Source organism: Knufia obscura, assembly GCF_036327395.1.
Source record: "Knufia obscura strain CCFEE 5817 isolate CBS 148926 chromosome Unknown scaffold_2, whole genome shotgun sequence".
Lineage (NCBI taxonomy): Eukaryota > Fungi > Ascomycota > Eurotiomycetes > Chaetothyriales > Trichomeriaceae > Knufia > Knufia obscura.
Window position 1 is genome coordinate 2,864,234 of NW_027042688.1, and position 12,993 is coordinate 2,877,226.

At 41.0% G+C, this 12,993-nt stretch overlaps 3 protein-coding genes across 3 annotated transcripts; 2 read left to right on the forward strand and 1 right to left on the reverse strand.

Annotated features, from left to right (window-relative positions):
• Positions 1-1,246: 1,246 nt before the first annotated feature.
• PMZ80_002907 (uncharacterized protein) lies at positions 1,247-2,308 on the reverse strand (the record flags this gene model as incomplete). The annotated part of the gene is made up of 2 exons (XM_064871337.1): positions 1,247-2,154; positions 2,233-2,308. 2 exons carry the CDS (start codon positions 2,306-2,308, stop codon positions 1,247-1,249), a joined length of 984 nt encoding a protein of 327 aa, XP_064733790.1.
• A 1,916-nt stretch (positions 2,309-4,224) lies between these two features.
• PMZ80_002908 (uncharacterized protein) lies at positions 4,225-4,730 on the forward strand (the record flags this gene model as incomplete). The annotated part of the gene is made up of 2 exons (XM_064871338.1): positions 4,225-4,403; positions 4,454-4,730. 2 exons carry the CDS (start codon positions 4,225-4,227, stop codon positions 4,728-4,730), a joined length of 456 nt encoding a protein of 151 aa, XP_064733791.1.
• A 50-nt stretch (positions 4,731-4,780) lies between these two features.
• PMZ80_002909 (uncharacterized protein) lies at positions 4,781-5,859 on the forward strand (the record flags this gene model as incomplete). Its single annotated transcript, XM_064871339.1, has 2 exons — positions 4,781-5,197; positions 5,245-5,859. 2 exons carry the CDS (start codon positions 4,781-4,783, stop codon positions 5,857-5,859), a joined length of 1,032 nt encoding a protein of 343 aa, XP_064733792.1.
• Between the last annotated feature and the right edge of the window lie 7,134 nt (positions 5,860-12,993).

Sequence of the window (12,993 nt, forward strand, 5' to 3'; positions counted from 1 at the left end):
GCCGGGACAAGGGATCAACGGCGCATGTCATGCGCGATCAGCTATATCCAGAACAAGAGCAGAGCGTCCAATGGTCGTCGTGGTACTAGCACACGAATACGACGGGAACCCTCCCGCTGTGCTTTTTCTTATGGTTTATCGGGTGAAGTCGAAATGTCAGAGACTATCGGCGGTGGTCTTGTGACCTCCGCCGACCCTTTCCTACAGTATTGCTCATAAGGGACTTTCACAAGTTCCTGCGTTAGGTTCTGCCTTACGAAACTCGTTGCTGCACAAGTATGGCAATGACAGTGATAGCAGGATGTTGATTGATCTATTTTCATGCTAAGCCACATGACTATCGCTGCACTGCAACATCTCGTATCTTGAGTTGAGTGCAAAGAAATGTCGGTGCCTGGTTATGACGCAACAGTCAAGCGAGGCTTTTCCCGGATCCCTAGTATCAAGCCTTCTGGGGGCTGACACCTTTCCTAATTGACGATGAATCACCAAGCATCATCTTGCCTTATGAAGGGCACAGAACAGAAATAGCATTTCCATCTGATATCGCAACGACGTCGACCAATCACGAAATGGCATATCTTTCGGTGCAAACTGCTAGAAACGCCATGAAAATGCATGGTAGTAGCGACCAACGCCACAATCGAGCTCGCCAAAGAAGGATCTTCACGTTATGGTCGAAGCATGACTAGCTGTGGCGCTGCGAGGTCGAGAAGAGCGGAAGAGATGCTCCTGGCGGGTTGACGGCAGAACAATAATGCGCCTGTAGCTGGAATCTGCCTCACCTATCTCTGCCTTCGCACGTTCTATCAAGCGGCATGCCGATCAGTGGCGACTTTTGACCTACCCGCCCGTCTGGTGCCAGTAGTGAAGAGTATGGTAAGGGATGAAATGTTGACTAGCTGCTGCACCTGCCATTTCCGTGCATGATTGTAGGGAGCGCCACTGCCGAACGAGCGCTGAAACATGGGTACGAAGCAGTGTCATTGATAGCTGCGAGTCTCACGTTGGGATGTCCGACCAACCGCCAAGTTTAGGCAACAATGGAAAGAGCCAAAAGGACGGTCCTCCAGGCTCTGCCTCGTGGGACCTTCTTCCTCGCTTGAGCAGTACTGTACTTTTGCTGACCGGCAGACAGAAATAACGACTTCGTAACAACGACATGAACCTGCTATACGACCGTGGCATGGACAGACAGCAACCTCATACACCTTCCTCAATCAACCTTCTTTCTCCGACACGCCGGCTACAGAAACTTCTCACCCACCCATCCGCTGCTCAATTCCCACAACTTGTTTGCCTTCTCTTGGTCTTTGACCCATGGCTTCAGCTGCTCCGCTCCGACGACCTGGCAGTCCTTCAAAAATGAGCCACTCTTTCCATCTAGCCCAGATGCCAACGCAGCCACAAGCATGGTTGAACAGCCCTGCTCGACTGTCTTCAGCTGTTCAGGCACATACTCTACGCCCTGCGCCGCATATGCAGCTTTCGTGTCCTCCAACGCCTTCATCAGATGCTCCATCGACACAGCCTTCATGATGCCACTGCTAAGGACGACACCAGGGTGTACTACAAAGGCGGAGATAGCTGTGCCTTTGGCGGCAGCTCGTCTGGCAAGTTCAGTGGTGAACATGAAGTTTGCGGCCTTTGCCTGCCCATATGCGGCCCATCGATCATATGTCTTTCCACTATTGAAGTTGAAGTCTTCGAAACGAAAGTCGGATGCCTCGTAGCCCATGCTTGTCAATGTGACCACACGTGCGGCTTTGGCAGCTTGCAATTGAGGCAGCAGAAGGCCGGTGAGAAGGAAATGGCCGATGTGGCAAGCTGCAAGTTGCATTTCGTAGCCATCGGTGGAGACGCTGTATTCCTCGAGAGCCATGATGCCGGCTGAGTTGATGAGGACATCGATCTTTGAGGTTACGGCCTGGACCTGCTCAGCGCATGTCCGGACTGATTTGTTGTCGCTGAGGTCGAGCTTGATGTACGAGGTTTTGATCGAGGAGTTGAGCTCGCTGATTCGATCTATCACTGGCTGGATCTTGATTTCGCTGCGACCAAGAAGGATAATGTGCGCTGGTGGTGATGGTGACTGAGCAAGGCAGTATGCTGCTTCAGCGGCTAAGGAGTCCTTCGAAGGTCCGGTGATCACGACTGTCACAATACTATGTCAGCAGCTGGATTTCAATCGCGAGATACTGGCGCCTTGCCGCAGCTTGTGAGATGACTTACATGTGCTGCCAGTCACTTGCTCTTGGAAGGCCTTCACGACCTCAAGGCCAGTCGTCTCCCGTGTGAAGTTCTGCATCTCGGTGGTGCTTGTAGGCTTGAAGTGCAACTAGGGTTTGGTGGTTGATCTAGTACTCTTGAGTGTCCTGCTCTATGGCTGAGGAAGGCACGACTCGTGAGGTGAACTTGGACATATATAGCACAGGCTCTACATGCTATCGACTATGTCCATGGAGTCATGCAATTGCGCATGACGCGCATTGCAAGTCATACCGCAGTATAGAACGCCGTCGGCCAGACGTGTATACACGTCTCTTTGATACGGGCTCGGCCGAAGCTCGTGGTGCTGCTAGACACTCAAAGACTCGATGGCACGGTCCAACGTTTTGGAGGCAGGCGCTAGAAGCCTTCTGGTGCGTGATGATGCCAATGCCAAATCGTGGTCTACTTCACGATACAGCCAACCTAGCATCTAGCATGCTTGCATCGTTCGATTGGCGAGGCCGATCGCCCATGGTACATCCTGATTTACCAGTTGAACGGGGAAATCAGAAGTACTGCCCCTCCCTTCCTGTCTCTTTTCATGCGAGCTCGTCCGGCAAAATCGGTGCAATGCAGGCCTAGCCTGCATGAAACGCGCCAAGCCAGAGTATCTGTGCTGTGATACGTCGAAGCTCACGGATCTGCAAGCTACCGGGCAAATCAATCACCGAACAAGCCGTACTGTTACGGTACGAGTACAAGCCCGGCCTTCATGGCTCGTTGCCCGCTTAACCTGCCAGAATTGCCATTCAAGCACAGCGGTCTCCACCCGGAAAATCAACGTGGCCGCTGTACTTGCCCAAATTTGTGCTTAAATCATGCTTGACAGCGGCCATCTTGAATATCCGGGCGGAGAGCGGTCAATCAGCACGCCGTATCGCACGCGTCTGTGTTCTAAAGTTTTCCTTTTCATGCCATTGATCATCAAATATCCCAATCTTCAGAAACCTCCTGCGCGCCGGTGTGGGAACAGAGAAGACGCTCGTTGCACTTGCTCTCTGATCACTTCGCACGCCGAAGGATAAGAGATCCTCAAACAAGTCCGCGGCTTGAACATTAACTCGGTACAATTTTTGAAAGTGACTTCTACGCCCCCTGCTCCGGTCGAGGCTTGACTCGTATCGTCAAGCTCTTGAACGACACAGCATCGATCATTCTGTGTTCTCTGCTTTTGATAAATCAATGGCGATCCTTCTTACGCTGTGATCTATTGGTGATAGCGATCTCCAGCATTGCCAGTGCTCTCCAATGTAACACGGAAGTGCAAACGATTCATCCAGCAAAGATTACACCAGACCACCAGGTCACTAAGATGTGCCTAAGCAGGTCGAATAGACCGTTCCAGGCACAAAGCTGCGCAGGTTTTAGTGGACTGTCAGTCAGTTCGACTAACTGGCGTATGGCCACTCGGACGTATGGCACTTGCTATTGACATCAACACATGGTATGGCACGTTCTTCGCATAACGCAAGTTTACTCCGTAGCGACTTGCGGGCACATTCTGGGCGCCAATGAGGTGACCTAGCGACAGCACCGCCAAGCCTGTAGGTGCCAACTACCCCGGAATACTTCTGTCGCTTCCTTGTAGATATGCGAAAACGGGCCATTCAACGAGCGTGCTCACCGCCCCGGGGCTTGGCAACATGCCACACTCCTTTCGTCGCGTGGTTTCCGCTTTCAACAGGGAAGCGTACCACTCATATTCGAGCACACGTACCGGATCGAGTACTATCCCGAATCATTGAGCCTGAAACCTGACCGCAGAATATTGCTCGAAATCACATCTGCCGAAAATCGTTCAAGGCTAGGACAGAGTCAGCATGCAGCACTACAAAGTTCCTGGGCTTCTTCATTTATTTGCTTCTAAGGCTCTCTGCTCAGAAGGCGCATCTGTTATCTAATTTCCTCGATATCCTCCCGGTCGAACCGCACGTTTCATTATTGTTGATAGCCATGGCTATGGGGGACGAGAAAGCTGTTGGCAGCGACACGAAGCATATCGAAGAACAATCGCACAGCAGTGATGAAGAGATCACGTGGACCCAAGCTGAGGAGGACGCCATCAGGCATAAGCTCGACTGGCAGATCGTTCCTATTGTTACGTTGATGTATCTCCTTTGTTTCTTGGATCGGTAAGCTCAAGCTTGAAATGCATGACTTCACTATTCTAATGTTTCCTGAGTGCGAACATTGGCAATGCACGAATTCAAGGCATGGCGAAGGACCTGAATCTTATCGGGTACCGCTTCAACTGGGCTACGAGTATATTCTACATCATCTATCTGACAGTTGAGGTACCGAGCAACATCATATTGAAGCGAGTTGGCCCACGTTTTTACCTGCCGATGCTCGTCGTCGGATTTGGCTTCGTGTCTATGTGTACATCTTTTGTCAAGGACTTCAATCAGCTATGCGTCGCCCGAGCTTTTCTTGGTATCTTTGAGGGTGGAGGCAAGTAGAACTATACGTTCTGTTGCGCCATCAAGTCTTGCTGACCTCTGTATTAGCGATGCCGGGGTTCGCTTGGTATCTGTCTTCATTCTACAAGCGCAGAGAATTATACTTCCGCATCGGTATATATGTCTCTGCAGCCTCAATGGCAGGTGCCTTCGGCGGCCTCCTTGCCACCGGCCTTGCTCGCATCCCCCGATGGGGCACAGAGTCGACTCCCATACACACATGGCGCAATATTTTCTTCTTTGAAGGTTTGATCACAATCTTCGTCGGACTCTCGGCACCATGGATCATGCCCTCGAAGCCGAACACATCGACAAGGCTCACGGAGCGAGAGCGATACATTGCCGCGGAACGCCTACGCATCGAACACAAAGCAGACCCAAATGAAAATGTCACGAAGCATCACATCAAAATGGCCATTTTCAACATCAACAACTATGTGTGCGCTGGGATATTTTTCTGCATCAATGTCAGTGTCCTACCGCAGCCGCCTTGGCTCTGCTGACTTCTTATTAGATTACAGTTCAGGGTCTGTCCGTATTTATTCCTTCCATCCTCAATGACCTTGGTTGGACAGCGACGAAAGCTCAGCTCTACTCTGTGCCTGTCTACGTCAGTGCTTCGGCGATCGCTATACTCATAGCTTTCATTTCGGACAAGACTAGACTTCGCGGGGCCTACCTTGCAGGTTTTACCTTCCTCGGGATTACTGGCTTTTCTCTCCTACGATGGAACACCAACGAAAACATCCGGTACATGGCTGTGTACTTCTGCGCCGTAGGTGCTTTTCCAGGAGGCCCTGCCTGCTTGTCCTGGGGTCTCAACAACAGCGCCGGTCCAGCCGTCCGAGCAGTGACTTCTGCTTGGATTGTTACTCTTGGTACGGCCGGAGGAATCGTGGCTACGTGGGCGTATCTGGTCAAGGACGGACCCGAGTATCCTATAGGACACTCAATCAATTTGGGTGCACAATGTGTTGTACTGGGTCTGGCGCTGTTCGGCATTGGCTATTGTGTATGGGAAAACCGAGTCCGAGCAAGAGGAGGTAGAGACCATCGATTGCAGGGACTCAGTGAGCAAGAAAAGACTGACCTTGGTCATCACCATCCTGAGTTTAGGTACATGCCATGAGTGAGACAATCTGTGTCTCAGGCTGTAGACACTTAGGACGACGGGATGAGGTGGGTACAGACCTGTTTACCGCATTTCATCAAGCGTGAATTGATGGAAACTTTCGCTTATCTGCGTCTTTCCGCTTTCTACGCATCTTGGCACGGATCCCATCCAGAATAACTGGCTTCCTTGTCCTAGGTAGGACGTTAAACTGCCTGCTAGCCCCTGGACACGGTGACAACTGTCTGTCTAGCTGCTCCTGGGGGTTCTGCGCAGCTTAGATCTCGAAGGATCAAGGTGTTTAACGAATATACAGCTGGTCGACCCTTTCAACAACGATCGATACTACCCTACGCTGGGAGTTGCACCCTACCTATCCTTCGAAACCCACCGCCTCTCTGTGATGGACTGGAAATACGGAAAGGGAAGGAGTCAACAGCTTAGATTACTTAGGTCTTCTAAGTGCGATGAATTCGATGACTTCTATCTTAACCCCGGAGGTAACGGTGCGATTTCTACGATCCTCGATTCAGCAGCGTTCCTACCGCTGTCTTTAGTTAGACGGTTGATACTTGGGTTCGTGGTGATTTACATAGGGGAGGACTGGTCGAAATAAGGTGGTTCGAGTCCACATATGGCTGCGGGTGCAATAGAAACGTCCTCCGATGCTGTTGGTAATATGTACATAGACCTGATAGCGACCATAAATAAAACAACGATTAGCCAGAATAACTGGCTTCCCATTGCTGTACTGACTTTGATCTAATCGACTATAGGGCATGATGAAGGGCTTCTCCTAGGTAGTACTAGGCAGAAATCCTATATAGTACTAGGTGATGCCCTAGGCATCAATTGTCAAAACATGTACATGTCCGTTTATTCTTCGCGCTAGGTAACAAGCACGATATCAGGATCTCGGGACGACTCTATCACTATTAGTGGCTAAATACTCTATTTACCTATAGGGGCGACAGCGATTCAACGCTTGTAAGAAGCGGAAGAATCGCACACGCAACGCATCTATGTACCTATCCTATATCACGTACTATTCGTGATATTTATCCCCTCCCTCTATACGTATCGTCCTCGATATACGATCGCTTCTTTATTTTAATAGATATAACGCAGCTAGTTATTACCTTACTATCTTAGTAATCGATTAATAATAGACCTACGTTTTGTCTTACGACTCGCTTTTAACTCGTATATATTTAGTAACCTTAGCCCTCTACGGCTATATACTTTTAGTAATCTCGAATCCCGCGAATAAAGCTTAATTATCCTCGGTTACTTAGCTAACGCATAGCTCTTTTTACTAGCTTTATAGAGAACTCGCTTCGTCGGCTATACGTATACGTATAGTAGTAACCTCGTAATAGCTCTCCTTTCCTTATATACTTCGTTATAACCTTAAGGTTAGGTCTTCTCGCTCTTCTTTACTAAGTAGTACTTCGCTATATACCCTTATTTACTATAGGTAAAGCACTCTCGCTTATTAGGTACGCCTTTAATACGAGTAGGCCTCGCACTCTCTATACCTACCTTATTCTCCGCCTTTAGCCTACCCTAATAAAGTAATTTAAGTCGTTATACTACTATAACGACTTATACGCGCGTCTTAATCGTACGCTTCTTACGGAGAATAGTTATATATAGCTTAGGATATAGAGCGTTAACTAGCGTTTATACTCGCTACTACTTAATCATTATAGAGTTAGAATATTCTCTTCTAACTCCTCTAATTAGTTAGCTAGCTCGCGAACGCTCTTACTCTATCGCTACTCCGCTTTCTTAACTACTAGTAACGCGTTACTTATTCGACTAGTAGGATCTTAAATTATATCCTATAACACTCTCTTATAATCTCTTTAGTTTATAGGCTTCTTATTAGCGAGTCGTATCTATTACGATAGCGTATCGTCCCGGAGGTATAACGCTATTATTATTACTTACCGACTCTTGTTATATTTACTTATAGCGTTAAAATAGATACTATAACTCTAAATATACCTTTAAAGCTCGCTTAGCGTCTTATTAGTAAAGACGGGAGATACTAGTACCCTCGCCCTTACTAGTATATCGCTACTACTACTTTAACTAGGTATAGGCGATACGCTAGACGCTTACCTACGATCCGTAAGCTCTATTTTTATCTCTTTTATCTCGTCTCGTATTCTTTTCTTTACTATAGTTACTTATAGCTATACGTACTTCGCGGCTACTTCTTTCTCTATCTCCTCGGGGGCGTATTAACTACGTATTAATATCGTTTCGGAGCTCCTATAGTCGTTTAGTAACGGCGATAAGAGAGAAGTATTAAAAATATTAGAATCTTAAGACGACTCTATTACTATTAGTAGCTAAATACTTTATTTACCTATAGGGGCGACAGCGATTCAACGCTTATAAGAAGCGGAAGAATCGTATACGCAACGCATCTATATACCTATCCTATATCACATACTATTCGTAACAGATTAAGTATTTAAATAAAGTTTTTATATAAAAAGATATTAATAATTTATACTAATAACTATATAAGTAAAAGAATACTAGTTTATAACTAATTTAAGTATTAATATAAGATCTTAAATACGAGTATATCTATAATTACTATAACGATAAGAAAGAGTAACTTAACTATTTAATTTTCTTTAGTAAAAGCGATAAAGTAGTTAAGTTAATAAAGTTATACTCTTTTATTATTATTATTAATATAATATATAAAATTAATAAGTATACCCTTTCTTTAGTATAAATTATTAGTTCTTTCTTTACTAATTTAACTATTATTATCGGCTAGGTATTAATAACTATAAAAGATATAAAAGACTACTTCTAGATTATATAAAAGATTAAGAAGTTCTATAATAGCTTAAGCCTTAACGATTTAATTATAATTATTATAAATAAGAATACTAGTATATAGAATCCTATTATAATAGTTTTCTTATACTCTAAATACCTACTTTACTAGTAGTATATATAAAATAATATAAAGGCGTATATACTAAAGTACTTTAAGAAAGAAGTATTCAATATAAGTATAAATATATTAGAGATTAAGATTAAAGTACTAAATTATTATAATATCTTTATAAAGTACCTTCGGCTAGTACTTACTACTAAAACGATTAAAGTATATAATTAAGCCTAAGATATACTAGTTAATAAGTATAAGAACGAGAAGTATAAAGATATACTAAGATACCTATCTACTACTTAGCTAAGTATTAAAGAAAAGATAATATCTACTTAAATTAACTAGGTACTATATTTTAGTAGTATAATAACCTCTTAAGTTAAAGGTATATATCGCTAAATTAAGCGTAACTTAGTAGTAGCTATTCTATATCCTTAACGCCTTATTAACTAAATAACCTAGTATATTTATAAGCGATATAACGATATATTATAAGAGATTAATACCGATAAGTACTAAAAGTAGTAAATATATAATAACGATATCTATATAAGCCTATACTACCGAATCTTATACTATACTCTTATACTTATTAAGGCTAAGTATAAAAGAGTTAAATTATACTAAAAAGATTAAGATTTATATACTTACTAGCTTAACCTATATATAGATACTATTAGTATATCTCTAAAGCTACTTTACTAGTATATTATATAAAAGCGTATATAAAAAGGTAAGGTACTAAAGATTAAAGACTTTTATCCTGTGAAGCAGGAATCTAAAGGTAAATCATATCAAGAAAGCCGCACTTCTAATTAGTCGGTGCATATAATTGGTTGCATGTGATTCCAAATTATGTGACCTGCGACACCTTAAATCCCTTTGCGTCGCAACTTCCGCCTACCTTTCGCCAACTACGCAGCGACAACGAATCGTCTCTGCTTGATGGCGATTACTTCTCTGAAACCGCTGAATCGTACTCTCTATTTGTAAAAGTTAGCCGAAGTCGTAAGACCTCTTCGTTGTTAACGAAGGCGAGAAGAAACCGAGCTGCGAAAGAGCTTAGATACCTTAAGATTAAGGCATTAACTCGCTCGCGTTCTTCCGTTCTTTCTTTTCTACTCGTATCCTTACCTTTAATATTTAATTAGTTAGTTAATTAATTAATTACTTACTTACTTACTTAACTATTTAGTACTTTAGATACCTAAGCTATAAGATATATAGCTATTAAGATACTTAGCTATTAAGTTATAAGAATAAGTAAGAAAGTAGATAAATAAATAAATAAATAAATAAATAAATAAATAAATAAATAAATAAATAAATAAATAAATAAATAAATAAATAAATAAATAAATAAATAAATAAATAAATAAATAAATAAATAAATAAATAAGTAATATAATAAGTAAGTAATTTAAATAAGTAAGAACTAAAATACTTAACTTACTACTTAACTTACTACTTGACTTACTACTTGACTTACTACTTAACTTACTACTTAACTTACTACTTAACTTACTACTTGACTTACTACTTGACTTACTACTTGACTTACTACTTGACTTACTACTTGACTTACTACTTAACTTACTACTTAACTTACTACTTAACTTAATATCTAAGGAATTAAATTAGTAACTAGTTAAATAATAGAATTAGTACTTTAGTAAATATTTAAAATAATAAGTTAATAAGTAATAAATAAATTAGCTAAATATTTTAATTAATAATAATAACTAAATAGAAGTTAAATTAATACTTAAGTTAATACTTAAACTAATAACTTAATAATAAGTAAAGTAATAATAAAAATACTTTACTTAGTATATAAGTTAATTAATAGGTACGTACTATAGTAATTAACTAATAATTAAATAAATACTTTAGTTAATACTTTAGTTAGTCCTTTAGTTAGTCCTTTAATTAGTCCTTTAATTAATACCTTAGTTAAGTTCTACTTTAACTACTTACTTACTTTAATTAAATTAACTAAATCTCGCTTCGTAGGCCCTCTTAGTTCGTTTTACATAGTATAGGTATTTTAAGTAATAGCGACTTAATTAACTTAATAAGTCTATTATATTATAGTTCTTTAATTAAAAACGTAAACTAGAATAGGTTAAGAGTAGTAATAAGAAGAAAAATCTATAACGCTAGTAACCGTTATAATGAGGTATACCTTGTAGCTCTAATAAGTAGATAGAGTAGTCTTTATTATAGGATACTTAACTATACTAGTAAATACAGTTATTATAGTAATATAGAATTACTTAACCGTAAGCGTTATAATTATAGTCGTAACCCTCCTAGCCGTAGTTTATTCTAACTTAATTACATAATAAGGATCTTAACGAGCTAGTATCTCTACTTAATACTCTACTTAATAGCGACGATAACGAGTAACTACGTATAACCCTCCTCTATAACCTAAACGAATCTCTTAATCCGATTATAATCTTAGATAATAACGACGAGGAACTATAAGCTAAGAGGAGAAAGGTTATAACTAGAGATAGAGTAGAGGACGAGGGCGAAGCCGTAGATAGCAGTAATAATATAACGTTATAATAAGTAGTCGTAATTATAGCTATAATTACGCTCGATAAGCACGTTTAATTAGATAATTCTAAAAAGGTATACTCGGCCGACGATCGGTAATAATTAAGACAAAAGCACTAGATTTAGCCGTAATTTAGGTTAATTATTCTTATTTAATACCCGGTCGTAATTACTATAAGGGTTTTATTATTAGCGACTAGCTAGCAACGAGGTTTTAAGAAAGCTTATATAATTATAAGAAATATATAATATATCCCAGAATTTCTTACTATTAGGGAAAGACCCTAAGATTATAGCTAAAATCGTGTGTTACGAATAGTACGTGATATAGGATAGGTACATAGATGCGTTGCGTATACGATTCTTCCGCTTCTTATAAGCGTTAAATCGCTGTTACCCCTATAGGTAAATAGAGTATTTAGCCACTAATAGTAATAGAGTCGTCCCGAGATCCTAACATAATCTTTACTTAAAGATATATTACTTTATAGGATATATTACTTATTCGGTAATTAGTAATAAGCTTTAGTAGTTACTTTATACTTAGCCGATAATATATTAAGTATATAGTAGTACTAAATAATATTAAATAGTTATACTTATTATAGCCTTTAATATATTATAAATACTACTTACTAAAGGGCTTATTATCTTCTTTACCTTTATAATAAAGAATTCGGAAGTCGTAGCCTCTCTTAGAAGTATATAGGTCGCTTTATAGTACGCCCTTTTAGTTTATAATACTTCTACTTCTTACCGCTAGTATTATACTAAAACTCTTATTAATAAATTAGCCCTTTACCCTCGCTATTAATCTTATACTACTTACCTTAGCGCTAGTCTATCTTCTTCCGTACTATTATATAGCCGTTATCTTTAGTGTACTTTTAGATATATATATACATATTATTAAGAGAAGAGAAGGGCTTATCCGGGATTAAAGTAAAGGAATTCGCGTAAAGGTATACGACTAATCGTCTTCGCTCTCGCTACTAAAAAGTAATTTAGTATTAGATCGAGATATCCTAAGGATTTAGTATAATCGAAAGGTATAGTTATAGTATACGTAATTAGTTAAGTTAATAGTAATAAGGTTAGTAGTACGTAGTTTAAAATATTATAGTTTAGATTCCTTATCGATAAGGAATTCGTAATATAGAGGACTTAGTGCCTTAGGAATTTTAGTAGGGCTGTTACGTATTATTACTGGATGCCTAGTCTATAGTGTTACGACTTTAATACCTAACGGATTAGGCATCACCCAGTACTACATAGGATTTCTGCCCAGTACTACCTAGGAGAAGCCATGATGAAGTGTCTGATTGCGAGCAAGATGTCGTTGCTGGCGCAACCGACACAAGATAGAATAAGTCTACAGTTTGTAACAAGATACCTTAACTTTGGGAGGGCGAAACCAGTAGCTTCGGGCGATGACCTCACTATAAGCGCTGCCTGTGTTCTGAATGGTCGCCCTCGTTGTTTCGAAACTAGGATAGACTTCCGGGTGCCACATGGCTTGATCCGTAATGACTAGGTTAAACGGGGCTGGGAAAATCAGGCGATCCACATACATTGCTGGGAAGAAGATGTCTCGACGCGTCGATGCTACTCGTTATGCAACCTCTCTCATCTAGAGTCTCTTCCATCAAGCATCAGGCTGACCA